At 44.0% G+C, this 21,581-nt stretch overlaps 1 protein-coding gene across 1 annotated transcript in view; it reads right to left on the reverse strand.

Annotated features, from left to right (window-relative positions):
• Positions 1-18,541, reverse strand: part of LOC311113370 (alpha-1,6-mannosylglycoprotein 6-beta-N-acetylglucosaminyltransferase B-like) — a gene marked incomplete at both ends in the record, with an annotated part of 119,167 nt that extends 100,626 nt beyond the window's left edge. The window contains 2 exons of the mRNA XM_084156579.1: positions 10,703-10,815; positions 18,474-18,541. Coding sequence (XP_084012705.1) covers positions 10,703-10,815; positions 18,474-18,541 — 181 coding nt within the window. The remainder of the gene's footprint in view (positions 1-10,702; positions 10,816-18,473) is intronic.
• Between the last annotated feature and the right edge of the window lie 3,040 nt (positions 18,542-21,581).

Consider the following 21,581-nt stretch of genomic DNA (forward strand, 5'->3'; position numbering starts at 1 on the left):
GACAATGTGTTTTCTGTATGACTTTTGTAGATCAATAGATCAACCAAGGCAGCTAGCTAACAACATTGACTAATCTACCTTACACTGCACTAACAAACCAGTCATCCACTCAGTAGTACGTTGTCAACTAGTCAACATACAGTGAGGGAAAAAAGTATTTTATCCCCTGCTGATTTTGTACGTTTGCCCACTGACAAAGACATGATCAGTCTATAATTTTAATGGTAGGTTTATTTGAACAGTGAGAGACAGAATAACAACAACAAAAATCAGAAAAACGCATGTCAAAAATGTTATAAATTGATTTGCATTTTAATGAGGGAAATAAGTATTTGACCCCTCTGCAAAACATAACTTAGTACTTGGTGGCAAAACCCTTGTTGGCAATCACAGAGGTCAGACGTTTCTTGTAGTTGGCCACCAGGTTTGCACACATCTTAGGAGGGATTTTGTTCCACTCCTCTCTGCAGACCTTCTCCAAGTCATTAAGGTTTCGAGGCTGACGTTTGGCAACTCGAACCTTCAGCTCCCTCCACAGATGTTCTATGGGACTAAGGTCTGGAGACTGGCTAGGCCACTCCAGGACCTTAATGTGCTTCTTCTTGAGCCACTCCTTTGTTGACGAACACCCCCAAAGAATGGTCCACCACCCAAAGGACATCCAGCCAACTTGACACAACTGTGGGAAGCATTGGAGTCAACATGGGCCAGCATTCCTGTGGAACGCTTTCGACACCTTGTAGAGTCCATGCCCCGACGAATTGAGGCTGTTCTGAGGGTGTTCCTAATGTTTGGTATACTCAGTGTAAAATATTGTTATGTATGGTGTCCATGTTAGGACAGCCTCAGTCCTAACAGTTTGTCCTAATATGGACACCGTATCCTATGGATGGATGTTATACAGCGACATGTTTTGAAAAGCATGTTTTGTCCTAATGGGCCACTTTAAAGTATGAGAAGGCTCCCACGTCCAAACCCAAGGCTTGTGCTCCAAGGCCCACAAAGTAGTCAAAATAGACAAACAGCCTTGGATGAACCAATAAGAATGTGTTTTTCCAATAACATTGCATTATTCTTACCTTGCAGACCATTTTGATTGATATGCGATGTGACCATGGCACAACAAGGACTTTTTACTCTACTCTGTGTGTGTGTGTGTGTGTGTGTGTGTATTCTACAGTTTTCTACAGCTACAGTAATATTGTTATGTTCATGGTTACATTCTTTCATGCTGTTCCGTATCAGAAAATAGTTTCTACAGCATAGCAAGTTGGTAGTGGGAGGTCAAAATGTGTCTGTGTCAAAATACTCTTTAACTAAAAGGCCTAGCCTACCACGCCCTCTTTTCTGGCTCTGCTTCCCCAAGAACTCCAAATTAGGGGGGATAAATTCTTAATGTTGATCTCTCTCATTAATTACACAAGGGCAAATATTTGCTTATTCCAAAACTCACACTGCCCATAAGAAGAGAGGACTCCTCTTGAAGCACCAATGAAAGACGCACCTGGTAATTACTGTTCAGGGGTAGACTAAAAGTGAAATGCTTACTTACTGGTCATTTTCCAACAATGCAGAATTAAAGATAAAGATATAAAAATACTAAATAAATAGTGACACGTGGAATAAATAAATAAGTACACAGTAACGAGTAAAAATAAAATGGCTATATACAGGGAGTACCAGGTAATAACATGGCTATATACAGGGAGTACCAGGTAATAACATGGCTATATACAGGGAGTACCAGGTAATAACATGGCTATATACAGGGAGTACCAGGTAATAACATGGCTATATACAGGGAGTACCAGGTAATAACATGGCTATATACAGGGAGTACCAGGTAATAAAATGGTTATGTACAGGAAGTACCAGGTAATAACATGGCTATATACAGGGAGTACCAGGTAATAACATGGCTATGTACAGGGAGTACCAGGTAATAACATGGCTATATACAGGGAGTACCAGGTAATAACATGGCTATATACAGGGAGTACCAGGTAATAACATGGCTATATACAGGAAGTACCAGGTAAAAACATGGCTATATACAGGGAGTACCAGGTAATAACATGGCTATATACAGGGAATCCCAGGTAATAACATGGCTATATACAGGGAATCCCAGGTAATAACAAGGCTATATACAGGGAGTACCAGGTAATAACATGGCTATATACAGGGAATCCCAGGTAATAACATGGCTATATACAGGGAGTACTGAGTCGATGTGCAGGGGTACGAGGTAATTGAGGTAGATATGTACATATAGGTAGGGATAAAGTGACTAGGCAACAGGATAGATAATGGACAGTAGCAGAAGCGTATGTGGTGAGTGTGAAAGGGAGTGTGTGTGTGGCGTCAGTATGCATGTGTGCTCGTGTAATGTGTGTGTGCGCTTATGTAGTGTGTGTGTGTGTGTGTGTGTGTGTGTGTGTGTGTGTGTGTGTGTGTGTGTGTGTGTGTGTATGTGTGTGTGTGTGTGTGTGTGTGTTTTGGGGTGTCAGTGTAAGTATTTGTGAGTGTGTGGGTAGAGTCCAGAGTGTGTGCATGGATTCAGTGCAAGAGAGTTAGTGTCAAAAAGGGTCAATGCAGGTAGTTCGGGTAGCCATTTGATTAGCTATTTATCAGTCTTGTTTAGAAGTCTTATGGCTTGGGGGTAGAAGCTGTTCAGGGTCCTGTTGGTTCCAGACTAGGTGCATCGGTACCGCTTGCTGTGCGGTAGCAGAGAGAACAGTCTATGGCTTGGGTGGCTGGAGTCTTTGAAAATGTTTAGGGCATTCCTCTAATACCACCTGGTATACAGGTCCTGGATGGCAGGGAGTTCGGCTCCAGTGATGTACTGGGCCGTACTCACCACCCTCTGTAGTGCCTTGTGATTCGGTGTCTTGTAGTTGCCGTACCAAGCGGTGATGCAGCCAGTCAAGATGCTCTCAGTGGTGCAGCTGTAGAACTTTTGAGGATCTGAGGGCCCATGCCAAATATTTTCAGCCTCCTAGGAGGAAGAGGCGCTGTCGTGCCCACTTCACAACTATGTGGGTGTATGTGGACCATGTTAATTCCTTAGTGATGTGGACACCAAGAAACTTGAAGCTCTCGACCCGCTCCACTACAGCCCCGTTGATGTGGATGGGGGCGTGCTCGCCTCTTCATTTCCTGTAGTCCACGATCAGCTCCTTTGTCTTGCTGACGTTGACAGTGTTCCAGAGGGGAGGTATGGTGTGTTGTGGAGGCTGGGAGATAAGAGCTAGGCATTAGGGGCTGTTATTGTTGTGAGTGACAGCTCAACCACAGTGAGACGTTGTAAACACTGGAGGCGACAGCGGGATGCGTTAAGGCGTTATCACGCCGCCGTGAGAAATGCAAAACATGACAGCTAATATTGGCGGTGCATGTGATGAGAGGGGGCGACGCCGATTGTTGGCAGTGGAGGTGTGTGTGTGAGAGAGACAGAGAGAGATGGAGGGTGTGTGTTCGTGTTTGCACACACTCTCGCCTGCACACTCTCACATATCCCTTGCACTACTTGAGAACGACCCAGCTGCATATTTCTACTTCTCTCCTCGAAAGCAGGTCTTCCAATTCCCAACAATCGTCCTCTCTCCCCCTGAGAGAAAAGGTTCACAGGAGCTCAGTGACAGTCTCGGCTGGCAAACGCTCCAACCCAAGTCAACCTGTCTAACTGCTTCACAAGGCTCAGAGAGACTCATTTTTCCTTCTATTCACAGATCTGTATTTCTGTAATTATTTTGCTTTTCTTTTCACATTGGAATCAGCTGTCATGGCTGGCTTTGGTTGTCTGTACAATATTCATTGGGAATTAACAGACAATAAACAAAGCCTGACAGAGAGAGAGAGAGAGAGAGAGAGAGAGAGAGAGAGAGAGAGAGAGAGAGAGAGAGAGAGAGAGAGAGAGAGAGAGAGAGAGAGAGAGAGAGAGAGAGAGAGAGACAGAGGATGGGTCATCAAACTCTCCCTATAGCACTGGGGCTTACCCTCTTCTCTAGTTTTTTCATTCGCTCCAATAAATTCAACATTGTTGACTGTCCATCCAGCGACATGACTCTTTGACAGGGGGGGGGGGGGGGAGAGAGAGGTGCAAATCCTCCAGCTTGAATATAGTGCATTAAAGATGAAATGGGAAATGAGGGCAGGGAGAGAGGAGAGAGAGGAGTCACAGCTCCAGTAGTAGTTGTCTGGATCATGTCTTCTCTCTCCCTATGCTGCCCTGAGGGGCATCCATGTCATATCCTGTCCTCCTTAGCGCCAGCTTCCTGAAATAGCACTGGAGAGTACTGGGCGAAGCCTCCCAGCAGTGTACTACTGTATGAATGAGCACTGCTTGCTAGTCCTCCGGAGACTAGGCCTACATGCTGTGAATATATCAGGTGCTAACATCTTATCATACTGTATATCAGGCGCTAACATCTTAGCATACTGTGTATCAGGCGCTAACATCTTAGCATACTGTATATCAGGCGCTAACATCTTAGCATACCGTGTATCAGGTGCTAACATCTTAGCATACTGTATATCAGGCGCTAACATGTTAGCATACTGTATATCAGGCGCTAACATGTTAGCATATTGTGTATCAGGCGCAAATATTTAGCATGCTGTATATCTGCCAGTCCCTAGCATTGCAGCATTAGCATCCTCCTATCTACTACTGTATATGAGCGTTGCTTGGATTGTCTCCTGGATACTACCCACTGCGCATACTGTATATCAGGCACTAACATCTTAGAGTTAGCATCTTACTATCTACTAATGTCTATGAGAGCTGCTTGGATGTTTCCCAGTGACTAGGCCCAGGCCCGGTTCTGTCCGTTCTAATGCCCTTGGCGAGACCAGTTGTGAGTAACCTGATTGTCCATTCCCTATTGTCCATTTTACTTTGACCTGTCCTGATTTTAGAATATATTGTTTGTTAACATGTCATATTCACATCGAAGCAAATTTTTTATTTGATTGTGCCAATGGGGTTAGGCTAGATGATCGGAGAAACGTACATGATGTAGCCTAAAAAGTGTTTGTCTCATGACATTGTCATACATTTGTTCTCCAGCCTGTAGGCTACAGAACAAGCCAAAATACTCTTTCTACCGAGGCTATAGGCTACATTATTTATTTTAGATATAATTTTTTCCGGAACTTTGGTGGAGCACTGCAGCGGTGCGTCACTCAAACAGCACCCTGGACAAGCTAAATATTTTGCACCCCTGCCTTTGACAAAATGGGCACTGCTTATCATGGGGCAGCATCAGAGCTCACCTAAATAGCCCATATGCCACCGGGTCAGAGAAATTGTCATTGTTTTTGGGCAGAATTATGTGAGGTGTTATGTGTTGTTGGATGTGCGTCTTGGTCAGTTTAGCTCGGAAAATGCAGCCCCCATCAATCTGCCACACCATGCGCTGCCTGATCCAGCATAATGGGCGGGCTAGCCCTGACTAGGCCTACACACTGGCACAACCTAGCGTTAGCAATAGCATTCCCCGTATCTCCTTTAATTGGGAGAGTTCGGCAAAACAGTGAGCGGTTGCAGAGGCTAAATGAGAGGGTTGCTTTTGACACTGCCTCTCGCTGAGTGGGCATATTCTAACCCTTGAAACTGAGAACCTCCTTTGTTTGGGAGCCGACTCTGCCACGTTAAAGATAGCGGGGCCTGGTTCAAACGCTAGCTTTCATTTTTTAACTTTCCCTCCTTTTTTCCGTCTCAAATAAATTAATTCCTCTTGCCTCAGAGCGATCATTACTGTGACTTTCAAACAAAGGCAGGGAGCATTCTTCCGGCTGCGAGGGCCCGCGGTGAACAATCTTCGACAATGACAGTGAAAGAAAGAAAGAAAGATAAGAAAGGGAAAAAAAGTCATAATAAATACCTCAGCAGTGCTAGCAGCTGTAGCTGTTCGCCTCACAATTAGTATTCAGTCTCACTCCAGGCAATTGATTAATGTATTCATCTCAGAGGGAAAGAGAGGGAGGGAGAGAAGAGAGGGAGGGAGAGAAGAGAGGGTGAACAACTAATCTGAGTTATGCCTCAGTAGGTAAACTCCCGGCCTTTATCAGCCCAGACCAGTAACGACAACCAAGAATGGATGTTTTTTCCTACTTTTTCTTGAAAACATGATACAGTGTAGCTTCTCACCGTCAGCCATCAGAGAAGTCTGTGAAGACTACTAGCGTATCCGTGGTAAGCCCTGTAGTGGGGGGGGGGGGGGGGAATAACCGGCTTAGGGGGAGAAGCGATGAGCTAGCAACCTATGGACAAAGCCGGATGCGCGTCGTACAGTTGACAAGGTAATTGAGACGGCTATAGCATTGCAGTCACCTGGCTTGTACAGAACGAATATGAGATAAGGTTTTGCATGGAAATTCCTCATTAAGAGCGTGAATAGTGCTTATGCCACAGGAGTATAGGCCTGTTGAGAGAGGATATATTTTTCCATTAATATGCACCTTCTGGCATTGTGGATGGGCTGCGGTTTCAGGGAAACAGATTGGGGGCAAATGTTGGCAAGCTGGTGATTGCAAAGAGAGGCAATACGATTACTGTAGTTATACAGCGAGGAATTGGTGTACATGTCGAGATAGAAGTGCTCAACTGAAGTGCAGAACATTTCTTGGCAGAACGCACTAACCTTCCGGAGTCTACATCACAATTGTCCACCGAACCGGTTAGTAATAGCTCACAGGATGCAGACATCTGCAGAGTGTGGAAGAACTCTGGGCTATCTTCATTATCTATATTACATAGTGCAATCAGACACATACTATGTAGCCTGTGGATCTGCACATTATGAATATAATTAGTATTCAACCAAATGCCTCCAGAGTCTCTATCCAATCTACTTTATTACAATTCACCTGCAAATATATACAGGCATGTACCGTACACTCCATGCAAGCTAAACTGGCCTGAAGCAAAGCAGGAAGTGCCCCTGATGGTGCTCTCCCCGTGTGATTGTACTTCCTGTGGAGGCTAAAGCACGAGATTGTCATGCTAGATTTGCTCGACACATGCTGATGAGGAAAGGCGTTAGGGGGGGATAGGCAATCGCACTGATAAACAACATGTATGAAACATGTAGAGAGCACGGAGGGCGAGTGGAATCGTTGGCAAATGGTGCGTGCCAATCATCACCTTGTCAAGAGTAGAGGATGCTTTCAAATGGCTCCGCTCACTATTGTAATGTACTAACGATGATGATGGTTTCTGATAATGGGCTAGAGCTTCACGTTTCTAGTGTACTAACACCGATTATGGTTTCTGATAATGGGCTAGAGCTTCACGTTTCTAGTGTACTAACGATGATTATGGTTCTGATAATGGGCTAGAGCTTCACGTTTCTAGTGTACTAATGAAACCACTCCTGAGTGGTGCAGCGGTCTAAGGCACTGCATCTCAGCGCTAGAGGCGCACTACCGATCCTGGTTTGAATCCAGGCTCTGTCGTAGCCGGCCGCGACCGGGAGACCCATGGAGCGTGCACAATTGGCCCAGCGTCGTCCAAGGTAGGGGAGGGAATGGCCGGCAGGGATGTAGCTCAGTTGGTAGAGCATGGTGTTTGCAACGCCAGGGTTGTGGGTTTGATTCCCACGGGGGGCCAGTATGAAAAAATAAAATATAAATAATGTATGCACTCACTAACTGTAAGTCGCTCTGGATAAGCGACTAAAATGTAAATGTACAGACCCTGGTTCGATTCCAGGCTGTATCACAATCCAGCCGTGATTTGGAGTCCCATAGGACGGCGTACAATTGGCCCAGCGTCGTTTGGTTTTGGGCGGGGTAGGCTGTCATTGTAAATAAGAATTTGTTCTTAACTGACTTGCGTAGTTAAATAAAGGTAAAAAATAAATCTATTGGTCAGCTCTACAATATGTGTCATCCCCTTGTCCCACATGACAAGCGAATTGCTGGAAGCACTGTCATAACAATGATACTGAGAAATTATCTTCTACAGTGTGCTGTTCTCAGCAGACTCTTTAGTTAAACAGCTGTGGTTATGGCCTGTGCTGGGACCCGCTCCATCTCCATAGCCACATAGGGAGCTACTACATGAATCTGTCGAGACAGAGGCTGCATCCCAAATGGCACCCTATTCCCTATATAGTCCACTACTTTTGACCAGAGCCGCATATGCCCTGGTCAAAAGTAGTGCACTAAATAGGGAATAGGGTGCTATTTGGGACACGGACAGGAACTCAGGGAGGCGGGCTGTAGCTCTCTGTCCCACTAGGGAGACAATACACACTGAGTGAGCTCTTAGACAAATATAGCACTGAAAGTGAAACATAGCGGTTTGGGGCATAAGAGACTGTCGCCTTGCTATCGCTGTAAACTGCAGGGCAGAAATGGGTTCTATAGGGAACTGCCTGTGATCCAGTAGTCCCCAAACAGTATCTTACTGAAATTCAGGAAATATTCCTATTTTTTCTTCTTCCTCTCTCTCTGTCATTTGCATCTAATTATTCATTTTTCTTTATGCAATCTCCATCCTCACTTTTCTAGTTCTCGTAGAAACTCACTTTAAATGCAGATCCCTCAATTATACCTTCTACTTCCTCTCAATCCTTCCCTCTAACGGTCTACAGTAATTCCACCTTTCTCTATCACTCCTCCATTCTCTCGTTTTCTCATTCACTTGATTGGCTCCTCCGTCTGTAACACGCAGGGCTGGTTGACTCAGTGCGGAGAGAGCGGATTTCAGCAGAGCCCAGTGAGATAAGGCCCACAGTGAAAGCTGATAATCCATGGAAGGGAGAAGAGGAGAGGAGAGGAGACCCTGTCGGTGTAACAACACAAGGGAATAGGAATTCTACTAATACCCCCATATTGAGAACATTTGATATCAGTGCCGCTAGCTCTTGTAACAAAGCTCTCCTAAGCACAAAAATCATTTGAGTAGGTAAATATCTGTGTACAACAACGGACTATCAGCATATATGAGGATATACTCGAGGGTTCACAAGGTTTCTCTATGTACTACGTGAAAACAAAAGCTTATTCTGGGGTTCACAAGGTTTCTCTATGTACTATGTGAAAACAAAAGCTTATTCTGGGGTTCACAAGGTTTCTCTATGTACTATGTGAAAACAAAAGCTTATTCTGGAGTGAGTACACTTCCATCCTCAGCTCTGGTGTCGAGATAATAGCATCTTGTTACCGCTCTTCCTGAGGGGATTCAAGGTGACAGACTTATGCTAGTCACACTCTGAAATTGTATTTTTGTAGAAAGATCTCGAAGCTCCGATGTTTTGGACTAGCACTTTTCTGTCACCTTGAAACCCCTCAGGAACAGCAGTAACAAGACACTATTTTCTCGACACCAGAGCTGAGGATGGAAGTGTACTCAGTCAAAATTAAGCTTTGGGGTCTTTCAACAAAGATAACATTACAGAGACCACTGACACAAAGTGTGTGTGAGTGCATGTGCCTGTGTGTGTTGGTGTGTGTTGGTGTGTGAGTGTGTGTTTGTGTGCATGTGTGCACAAGTGTGTGTGTGTGTGTGTGTGTGTGTGTGTGTGTGTGTCCGCGTGCGTGTGTGTCTTAGCTAGACCAGTGGTTCTGCAGGTGGTGCTCGCTGGCAGAATGAAAGGGCCACTTGTTTCCAGGGCTGACTTAGAGAGAGCAGATGGAACCAGCTCTCCAGCTCTCGGTTCTCAATCTTGTCCCACATTTCTGCTGTCGCCCCATTCATTTTCTGCCAATTCATCTTACACACACACACACACACACACACACACACACACACACACACACAGAGGGGTTTCACACGCACAAACACACACACACAAACTCCTGTGGTAAACTTCTAGGTCGGACACTCGGCAGCTCTTAATGAGCTCAGTCCAGATGTCTCCGCAGACATCAGCGCATGAGTGGTTCATTAATCATGTGTGCTCACACACACACTCACACAACACACACACCTCAACACTACAACATACTCTCTCAGAGTTAGAAGGGCTTTACATCAGATTATCCTCCCTTATGAGTTGTTTATCCTCTGCTAAAGGACCTAAATCGACTCTTGTTTTATATTCAGGCAGTGGCAGGGACAGCTGCTCGCCAGAGAGGACCCGTCCCTGACTTCACAGCTCACACCTCGTAGAGTAGGAGAGGGGGGGGATTAGACACAGCTCTTCGCCGTCCCGTCATTGGCCTGCGGCCTCAGTCGAGGTCATGTGACGTCTGCAGTCGGCAAATGTGATAATGAGATTTCTGTGGTGAGATATCGAGCGGCAGTATGCAGCCTTCAGAGCCTCAGCCCCTCACAACAGCCTTCAGAAGACTCTTACCAGACCCCTGATGACTCACCAGGGTTACTGTACATACAGTAAGTGTTGATCGAGTCAAACCAGCCAGAGTGAGTCTGCCTTCAATGCTCCTGCAGTGTGTATGCAGACCAATGCCCCCTTAGAAGCTATGCAGTATACTGTCTAAGTGGAGCTGTGGGGGTTTGTCTATTGGGGGTTGTCCAGTCAGAGGGAGCTGTGTGTGGTGTCACAGTATGTCTCTTTTCTGTGCAGTGCCACAGGGTAGGAGTAATGGTGTTTCTGTGTGACATACTGTGACACCACACACAGCTCCCTCTGACTGGACAACCCCCAATAGACAAACCCCCACAGCTCCACTTAGATAGGGCCAGCGACACACACGCGCTCACACACACAAATAGTGTTTTCTCTACCTTCTGTCCGGATGGTGAAGGGGGAGTCCCCAAGCCTCTTGGCTGAGAACTGGCCCCCCAGGGAGGTCATTAGAAAACACAGGCTGAAGAATCCGATCCCCACCACGAATATCCTGGATGGAGGGATGGGAGGGAAGGGAAGAGAGAGGGAGAGGAGAGGGAGGAGAAGGAGAGACGGAGTGGGAGAGAAGTGATGAAGAGATAAGAGGAAGAGAGGAAGAGGAGAAAGGAACAGTCAGAAAACAGATCAAGTAGAGCAGGACAGTAAAGAACATACAGTAGGAAACACAGGCAGTTAGACAGGCCCAGCTGAGGAAATTAAAGTCCAAATGTCAGGGGGCATTTTAGTTCCTGTCTCCATCACCCTGCTAACTGGCACCCTATCCAGGTCTCCTCACGTTCCCCAATTAGGTAGAAGCAGCTCGTCCCAAAACACCTATAATTTATGTATTCTGTCACGCACACCAGAGATAGAGAGGAGGCTTCCTCCTTCATTCCCCATGGGGCTAAACGACTGCTGCTGGCTGGCACATTCTATATCGGATTCTGATAGTGAGTAGAGGAGAGGAGAGGAGAGGAGAGGAGAGGAGAGGAGAGGAGAGGAGAGGAGAGGAGAGGAGAGGAGAGGAGAGGAGAGGAGAGGAGAGGAGAGGAGAGGAGAGGAGAGGAGAGGAGAGGAGAGGAGAGGAGAGGAGAGGAGAGGAGAGGAGAGGAGAGGAGAGGAGAGGAGAGGAGAGGAAGGGAGGGGATGGGAGGAGAGGAGAGGAGTATACTTCACCCACGCTTCATTCTACCTTGACTTCCCTGTAGTAGGGTACGCTACAGTAGATAAACAACAGGCTCTACCCACCACTACTTTACAATTTGCATGCTTACACAGCCAGATACAGTATGCCTCTATAATAATGTATACTCATAGCAAGTGCATTGGACCATTATAGTATGTACAATAGCAACTTATGCAATGCTAGCTATGTAAACCTTTGTTATTGTGCCAGCAGTGGAAAGCTAGGGCCCACAATAGCGGGACAAATGACTGAATCATTCATAGCTTGACTCTGAAGCCGAGCGAGTGGAGTTTGCTAGAATGCTGGATTCTGTGAAAGTTTTGACACTCCATGAACAGTAAACAGCTTTGTCATGCGAGTTCTGATTTAACATACTGGGATAATTGCCGGATATTGAATGTAGAACTATGCTGTCACGAGTGATAAGGAACAGCCGGTTAGATAGAATAGTGACTGACGTTAATGATAGTGACGGTGCTCATAATAATCTCATAAGGACTCATGCAGCCAATGTGACTCTATATCCCACCACTGAGACAATAAGATGGGACTCTAGTCATTACAAGTGTCATTACCGGATCCTTCAATCATTCACTGTAAGAGCGGAGTTGACAGCACATTTACCAACATGAGTCGGGTTGCTGACGATAATCTCTGTAACATGATATAAAATAGGTCTAGATCTCAGAGATTTTTACAAACATGCATTTGTATTGAGTTAGTCATCGGAATGCTCAGCCTTTTGGGTCGCAACATCAATAAAGATATCCGTTTTGAAAACAAGCAAGTTGTGTAATCGTCTGAGATGTACTTATAGAAATAGAATAGTCATTATGTGTGCCTATCTTCTACAACATTCTTCAGTCATTTAGAGCAGTGGTTCCCAAACTGTGGGGCACGAGGGGTCGGCAGGGGTCGGCAGGGGTCGGCAGGGGGGGAACTCAGTCCGGCTATCAACTTACTCTTGAAAGTTGTAATAGTAGAATGCAAAAGGTATCATTTTGAAATTGGGTAGTGCATCATCAGTTTTCCTCTTGTCATGTCAGTCATTGCATACCTTAGAGAGCTATTTATAACTTGTCAGAAATGTCCAGATCAACTAGCTCGTCAGCTACATTTTTGTGCTACGTTTTTTTGCCCATAGATTTTGTAGTAATGTTCGAGTTTACTCAAGTAACACATGAATACACATTAGGCATGGCAAAATGTATAGAATTGCAAGAAAATGAGCTTTAGAAATTCAATATTTTCTCTGCACCCCATGACAAAATTTGTAGAATTGCAGGAACTAAGCTTTAAAACCTGCAAAATGTTCTCTCCGCCAACAAGAGGGGCATGAACAGTTTGTGTCATGAACAGTGCTTGTGCCCATAGGAATAGACGTGGTGCGCACCCGCAGGGGGGGGCATGGGATGTTCCCCAATGCTGGAAGGGGGGCCTGAGTGAAAAGGTTTAGGAACCCCTGATTTAGACAGAGAGTATAATGAAAGCATAAGAACCTGAGGGAGGGAAACCATTAAAATATCAGCCTATCTAGAAGGAACAGCAGGGCGACATTAATTACAGCCTTAGCTATCTTATTTTTTCCAGGAAACTGGAACATTGTGAAATATTGAAATATTACATCCATCTGCTCCAGCATACTTTGCAGTACGTCTGGATAATTCGATCGCTGTCTGGGGGAGCGCAGAGCCGAATCCTGTAACAGATTTGAATCCTGTAACATATTTTGTATCTGTCGAGGGGGATGGAGGAATGTTTGATTACAGCAGGGTGTATCTTGGATTATCGTCCAGCAGTCCTAACTGGGATTGGGATTATTTACCTGGCTATGACCATCTGGTCACAAAGCTATTTGATAAAGTCACGGGGTGCATCCTAGTACTGTTGAATGGCTTCCTTTTCTGTTCCTTTTCCTTTGGTCCACTGACCATAGATAGGTACAGTAGTTAAGTAATATATTAAAAGCATTCCGACCATACTGCTTCTACCAATCCATCTCGTTCAGTTCAGTGGGGGAAACTAAGGAAAATAAGGAGATAAGGAAAGCCATGTAAGACTATGTGGACACAGTTAATCTCAGAGGGAACAGGAGCTGATTAAACGGAAAAAGCAAAGGGCTAAAGTCAACTTCTCTTTCTAATCCCTCCTTTCCCAAACTTCTCCCTGTGACCTTTGGGCTTCTTTGGGCTCTATAATCCTGAACCAGGCCATATGGAGTGTATGTGTGTTTGTGTGTGTAACGTGTATGTGTGTGCATGTGTGTGTGTGTGTATGTATACGTATGCTTTGCATGGTCGCGCGTACGTGTCCCCAATGCTTCTGCGTAGAGATGCAGTGTTCTTTTCAATGATGTGTGCTTCGGAGTGCATGTGTGTCAAAGCGCAGCGCCCCGGTCCCGTCTCAGGGGGATCGTTTCCACCTTTCCTCCCTTATCGTTCATCCCTATATCAAGGCCCCTCCATGAGGGGGATAGTTGGCCTTGGGGTGATAGAGGGGTGATAGTAAAGGAGGATTAGACACAGGGCCTGCCTGACTCCTCTCTAATTAAAACGCTTAAAGTAAATGCTTTGGTCGGGTAATTGGATCAGACGCACAGATCCGCTATCTCCTAATTGGCTTGCCACACGTACCGGAGCTTATCAGATCTCGCCCCCCGGTTGATTGAAGTGAACCGGCGGTTGGGTTGTTCGGTGCGCAGCAGAATGTTTTCTAATAACTTGGTAGGCTATGTTTTTTCTGCAGTCTTCCGCTTACACTCATTGGTACTGATGTTAATGGGACAATTAGGATTGCCCTCTGTATAATGATTTTGTAATGATTTGTTTTGAATGTAGGCTAGTTCACACAGGCAGACCAATTCTGATATTTCTTCCACTAATTGGGCTTTTGAGGGTAGTGTGTTTCCCCTGGTTTGGTATGGTGTGGCTATTTTTAAGCTTTAGCTACTGCAGGCCTATGATATGAAGGCAGTGTGCCCCGGTGCTCCAACTGACTCCGACAGTTGAACTTGAGGTGAGGAAGACTGTTTCAGGCCTACCAGAGTTACTCCTATAATCTAACAATGTAATGCTTATCTTTATACAAAATATTCAGATCGAAAATTAACTAATTACCCTAAAGTTTTGCATATGCTACACAACGAAAGGTGTTTTTGTAATTTGCTATAGGATGCTTTTAAGGACACATAAATGTGGCTCATTTGGCCAACATCCCTCGTTTATTGATGGTGCTGGCTGCGCCAGGTTGGATCTGAATGCATATCGATGTCCATTACATTTCTCAAATGTCAGGTAAATTAAAATCTTCCCTGTCATGTTGTCCGGCGCCAAATTTTCCTTACGGAAACTGTGAAACGGCATATTGTTTTTATGAAGATTTGAGAATATTCACATATTCACAAATATGTTGCCAATTGGATGTAAACCTAGCTATAGACTCCCTAAAGACTCTGGTAAGTGCGCTAGTCCAGTATCACTTTGATTATGTCTGATTCACCAGCAGCCCCAAACATCTAAAGAATAAGCTACCAGCCAAACAAGCTTGTAAGAATTGTACTTAAACTCCCCCCTCAGACTCATCTGGAGGTTGAGCATGTTTTCGTCTCTCTGTAATGTGTCTGTATCTATGTAAGTATCTATGTATGTGTATGTACTGTATGTATCTCCGTAATGTGTCTGTATCTATGTAATTCTATATGTATTTATGTAAAACAATAAAATAATAGGGACCACAATGGAAATAAATCCCAGACTTTACTGTGCAATCCCGGTCACTTTTAAAAATATTTGTGTATATATGTATTTTTTAAAATGACAAATCAAATCAATCAATCAATTGAAACTGTGCAGCGGCTAATTGATGAATGGAAAGAGACATCTGTTACAAAACACCAAAAAAGTTGAATGACGTTCGGAGATTGTCAAACCAAGCCTTCGATACCGGGTAAGCCTACAAGGTAGGGAGGGATGTATTTTCTGTTTGTCGAGATTGACATAGTCTATTTATTGTGGTGTTGAACTGATATTAAAGTGCCCGAAGTCGGTATGCTTTGTTTATTGGTTGTGTGGTGCATTGGCACAAAAACCTGTTGGTGGAAAATTAGTTGCATATATTTGATCTAATTATAAATATAGCATCAAAATGTTGAAAATCTGATTTTCCCCTAGCTGATCATTGTCTGTAGTTGGCTCTGATCGTAGTGTACTGAAACAGGCAGGGAGAGTGAGCTTGTCTGTGGTGGTTGGCGTACCCTCAACCTTCTGGCCAGTAGCCCTGCGTGGCATCGACTGTGCCACAAAAGCATGCTGAATTGGCAAAGCCGATATCCACGTTTATAAACACAGTGACCCTCACATGTTTTTAGAAGTGTTTGCAAATTAAATACAGAAATGACTCATTTACAAAAGTATTCACACCCCTCAGTCAATACTTTGTAGGAGCATCTTTGGCAATGATTACAGCTGTGAGTCTTTCTGGGTAAGTCTCTAAGAGCTTTCCACACCTGGATTGTGCAACATTTGCCCATTATTCTTTTCAGAATTCTTCAAGCTCTGTCAAATTGGTTTTTGATAATTGCTAGACAACCATTTTCAGGTCTTGCCATACATTTTCATGTAGATTTAGGTCTAAACTGTAACTCAGCCACTCAGGAACATTCACTGTCTTCTTTTTAAGCAATTTCAGTGTAGATTTGGCCTTGTGTTTTAGGTTATTGTCCCTCTGAAAAATGTATTAATCTCCCAGTGTCTGGTGAAAAGCAGACTGAACCAGGTTTTCCTCTAGGATTTTGTCTGTGCTTAGCTCCATTCCGTTCTTTTTTATCCTGAGAAACTCCCCAGTCCTTAACCATTACGAGCTTTCCCATAATATTACACAGCCACCACTATGCTTGAAAATATGGAGAGTGGTACTCAGTAATGTCTTGTATTGGATTTGCCCCAAACATAACACTTTGTTTTCAGGACAACAAGTTAATTGGTTTGCCAAATGTTTTGCAGTGTTACTTTAGTGCCTTGTTGCAAACAGGATACCTTCTTCTCACTCTGTCAATTAGGTTCGTATTGTGGAGTAACTACAATATTGTTGATCCATCCTCCGTTTTCTCCTATCACAGCCATAAACTCTGTAACTGTTTTAAAGTCACCATTGGCCTCATAGTGAAATCCCTGAATGGTTTATTTCCTCTCTCTGGCAACTGAGTTAGGAAAGACGCTTGTGTCTTTGTAGTGACTGGGTGTATTGATACAGCATCCACAGTGTAATGAATAACTTCACCATGCTCAAAGGGATATTCAATGTCTGTTTCTTTTGTTTTTACCAACAGGTGCCCTTCTTTGCGAGGCATTGGAAAACCCTAGTCTTCGTGGTTGAATCTGTGTTTGAAATTCACTGCTCGACTGAGGGACCTTACAGATAATTGTATGTGTGGGGTACAGAGATGAGGTAGACATCGAAAAATCATGTTAAACACTATTATTGCACACAGAGTGCAATTTATTATGTCACTTATTATGTTTACTCCTGAACTAATTAAGCCTTGCCATAACAAAGGGGTGATTATTTATTGACTTAATACATTTCAGCTCTTCATTTTTAATTAATTTGTAAACATTTCGAAAAACATTATTCCACTTTGACATTATGGGGTATTGTGTGTAGGCCCTGGTCAAAGGTAGTGCACTAAATAGGGAATATGGTGCCATGCTAATGAAGCAAACCAAGCGATACGCATCTCAAACGGTTCGTTAGCTTGCTTGGTTGATAATGCGCTTTAATTTTTTACTGTTGACATTCGGATCCAGCTGTGAACACGGGAATATAATCTCTAACTTAATCTCGTTTCTCTGTTAGAGGAGAAAAACAGCTGGTGTTGTCGGTAAACTCGGTCACAGATTACCAAACACACTCAAGCGCATGCAGGATGGTGGATGAAAACACACTTGCAGGCACACGTACTGGTGCCAGTTTATCTATTTATAGAGGGTGGTGCGGGCTCTCCAGAGGGTGGTGCGGTCTGCCGAACGCATTACCGGGGGCAAACTACCCGCCCTCCAAGACACCTACAGCACCCGATGTCACAGGAAGGCCAAAAAGATAATCTAGGACATCAACCACCCGAGCCACTGCCTGTTCACCCCGCTATCATCCAGAAGGCGAGGTCAGTACAGGTGCATCAAAGCTGGGACCGAGAGAATGAAAAACAGACTGTTAAATAGCCATCACTAGCACATTAGAGGCTGCTGCTGCCTATTGAAATCACTGGCCACTTTAAGAAATGGAACACTAGTCACTTTAATAATGTTGACATATCTTGCACTACTCATCTCAAATGTATATACTGTATTATATTCTATAATATTCTACTGTATCTTAGTCCATGCCGCTCTGTCATTGCTTGTCCATATATATATATATTCTTAAATTCCATTCCTTACTAGATTTATGTGTATTGGGTATATGTTGTGAAATTGTTAGATATTACTGCACTGTCGTAGCTAGAAGCACAAGCATTTCGCTAGACCCGCAATAACATCTGCTAAACACGTGTAAGTGACAAATACAATTTGATTTGATTTGATTTGAATTATGGTCAGGGATTAGGTGTAGCCTATAGACATGCTGGTCATTCAAGACATTAAATCTCTGCATTGATTAGGTTAAATGACAAATAGCCTGTAAGTTAAATAACAATTATAGGCTGTGCTTTTAAAAAATACATGTGCCATTCCATGACAATCTACTCATTTGTAACACGTAATAATAATATGCCATTTAGCAGACGCTTTTATCCAAAGCGACATACAGTCATGTGTGCATACATTTTTACGTATGGGTGGTACCGGGGATCGAACCGACTACCCTGGCGTTACAAGCGCCATGCTCTACTAATTGAGCTACAGAGGACCACGCGTGCCGGGTGTTATACATGAATACCAAAGCCTAGAGTGGAAATATTAGGATACACATTTTTTGTCTCTTACCTGAACGGTTTGAACGTCACAAGGCATCTTCTAACCATTATTTTACCGTCGATGTTTCCAGTAATCATTTCCCAAAACACTCAACCAAACAAGCGACCCCCGACATCGTTAACCTCGCAACCTGGGACTCGACTAGGTGCTGAAACTGCTGCATGCCGCTTGCGTTTTAGGGCTTCAACGGCCGACAGACCACCGTTAATACTCCGAGAAAATAGTCAGATGTAAGATTGTATCCATGAGTTTTCGTTGAATTGAATCCACGAACAGTAACTTAAACCAGTTCTGATTTGAAATTTGAGCGAAATCTGTGTTTTTATCCTACGATTTAGATTTAATTATGTCACTTTGCAAATTAAATAAATAATCTCGATTTAGTCGCTGCAGGTTGTCCGAATAACTGGAACGATATGGTCCTGTTTTTCGCGTATTAGAATAGCGTTCCTCAAAGCAGATGGGGAAGAAAATATAGTCCGAATCAGTTGTTTTCCCTGCAACTTGGCATCCAATATCCCTGTCCACAATATGTACTGCTGGACTCTCAGAGACCGTCTATTGGGTGCCTTTCCTCTCTGAAGAAAGCAACGAACTAATGCGCGTTAGAGCGTTTGTCATCTCGAATCCATTGGGGGCTCTACTCAACCTCCTCTCCCCACGAGTGCTTTTGGGTGTCTGGCGCGGGAGGGTTGATGACTATTGTGTTATGGCGTTTGTTAGTTAGGCTGCTATCTTAAGCACGCATTTCGTTATAGCGCCATCTACAGTTTTTGTTCAAGCCACATTGTGCCACCAGTGCCATTTATATCAATTAAAGTTTTGCTGACTTAGATAATTATTGTGCAAAAATAGACAATTTAGTTACCATGCCTTGCGTTATCATTGGTCCTTTTATAATATTGCATATTGTAAAAACAATTTGTCCGGTAGCTCTTTCAAACAAATATATTGCAAGCTACTCATATTCCCCTGTCTCTTCAAAGAAATACCAGCCCATCCAGCGGCTGAGATATTCACCATCTCCGTTATATCTGTCGCTGTCTATTTCAGGACCATGGACAGCGACCAAACTCTGCATCGATAAGAATGCAACAGTGACACCCAGCGGCCACTTGTTGATCAGTGAATATGGATTCGCTTCATAATGACGACATTCCCTTCTATTATACTGCAATGTTGCTTCATTAGTAAAGGTGTTTATATATGCATCCTGAACACACTGAGTTGTCTCTATTAAGGCAAGAAGTTAGTGGTTTGATTAACTATAAACCTACAAACCGACACTGAATGTGTGGCATTTCATCTAGGGAAGATACAGCAAGTCATTGAGCTGCTCAAATCTCTGAATGTGAAACTATGATCCCAATTGAATCTGACACACAATAAGCTATAAGACTACTCTGCACATTCCCTGTGGGCACAGAATGTGCTGAGGTATATCAAAAAGAAGCACTAAAAAGGAGAGAAAATCATATTCAGTCCCATCACACTTTCCAGCTTTCTGAATCACTGGTGCAGTGGAGCAAAAATCAGCACAGAGCGAGTCAGTGTGAGAGCAGATCTGTAGGGGCCCAAATGGAGATGACAGAAAATAGAAATCTCCAGCCCAGTCATGCATGAGAGAGATACACTGATGTGTCATTTTGACTGACAGGCAGCGCATTGGCCCTCCCAATGAAGGTACAGTATCACTGGTTCAGGGACACTCCGTCTCGTTCTGTTCTCAGTCTATCGGGAGTAAACACTATTGTGAATTAGGGAGACCTGTTATTATGATTTTACACTCTCTACCGAAACGCACAGGAAGGGAATTTACTTTCCATATTGGGCGGCAAACTCCTGTGGCTGACCATGTGCTGCTTCCAGCCTGTCATAAATGGATACAAATATAATTATATTCTATAATTTTCATGTCCGCTGCAAATTCTTGTGGATGTTTGCACACACACAACTCCATGAATGAGAAAAGAGATCAACGCAGTCTAAAGATCCTTCTGTCATAGACAGACCCTTGTTTGCTCTGCAGCGGCATGGGCCTCCACTCCTCACAGTGGGCACAAATAAGCCTTAACACTACTGACGGTTTACTCAGGCACGTAGTGTTATGGCTAAACCTGCTCTATTTACAGTTCTGCACCATAGGGGATCCAACCCAAATGTTCCGTACCTGCTGTTAGCATGACTTGTAGTTTATGGGTGTTGTAGTGATCAAACTACAGTCAATGTCCCACTCATTCTGGTACTCAACGCTCAATGGCAATCATCATTATAGCTGCAGACTGTGCTAGAGTGCATAAAGCCCTGGTCCTTGTCAGAGTGTTATACTTAGCATGAGGAATGTATAACATTGTGAAATCAGCATAACTGGTGTCATCCATTGACCATTCCAATTGACACTAACAGTAGGCAGAGACTGACAGACGTAGGGACAGGAGGGGGTATGGCGCCAGCATCAGTGACAGCGACAGAGAAAGAAGCCATTTAATTTTTCTAGTTTCAAAAAAAGTTATTTTCTGATTTCCGACGACACAAGTCGTCTGTGTTCTATTACCAAGGGGAACAATGCCTATGAAATAATATTAGTCTGGTGGTGGATGGTAAATCACTAGCTTGCAGTTGGCTACCTTGTAGGCTTCTGGACAATGCTGATAACATAACCCTGTGTTGAAAAGGAGAAGCTGTTTGTGTGGCGAAAAAGGAGAGCGAATTGATTTGTGTCAAAGGCTTCCTCGCTTCTCGTTTGGTTTGATTTGAACAAAGAGCAAGAACACAGGCCTTCCAAAATGTAATTTTAAATCAGTTGTTTTGCCATCCAAAGAGGACAGTTGAGGTAAGGTCAATGTTGTTGGCTGGGGATTCTTCCTCTGTTTTGAATAATGCACAGTGATCACATACTCTACTGCCAATGTTACCGATCTAATTTAATTCACAATGGCACCTTGAGGAACTCTACAGCTGGGAATTTGCTCTCACTGCTGAAATGCTTTTTCCATGGTATCGTCACACCCTGATCTGTTTCACCTGTCTTTGTGATTGTCTCCACCCCCCTCCAGGTGTCGCCCATCTTCCCCATTATCCCCAGTGTATTTATACCGGTGTTCTCTGTTTGTCTGT

Source organism: Coregonus lavaretus (assembly GCF_964263955.1).
Source record: "Coregonus lavaretus genome assembly, chromosome: 40".
NCBI lineage: Eukaryota > Metazoa > Chordata > Actinopteri > Salmoniformes > Salmonidae > Coregonus > Coregonus lavaretus.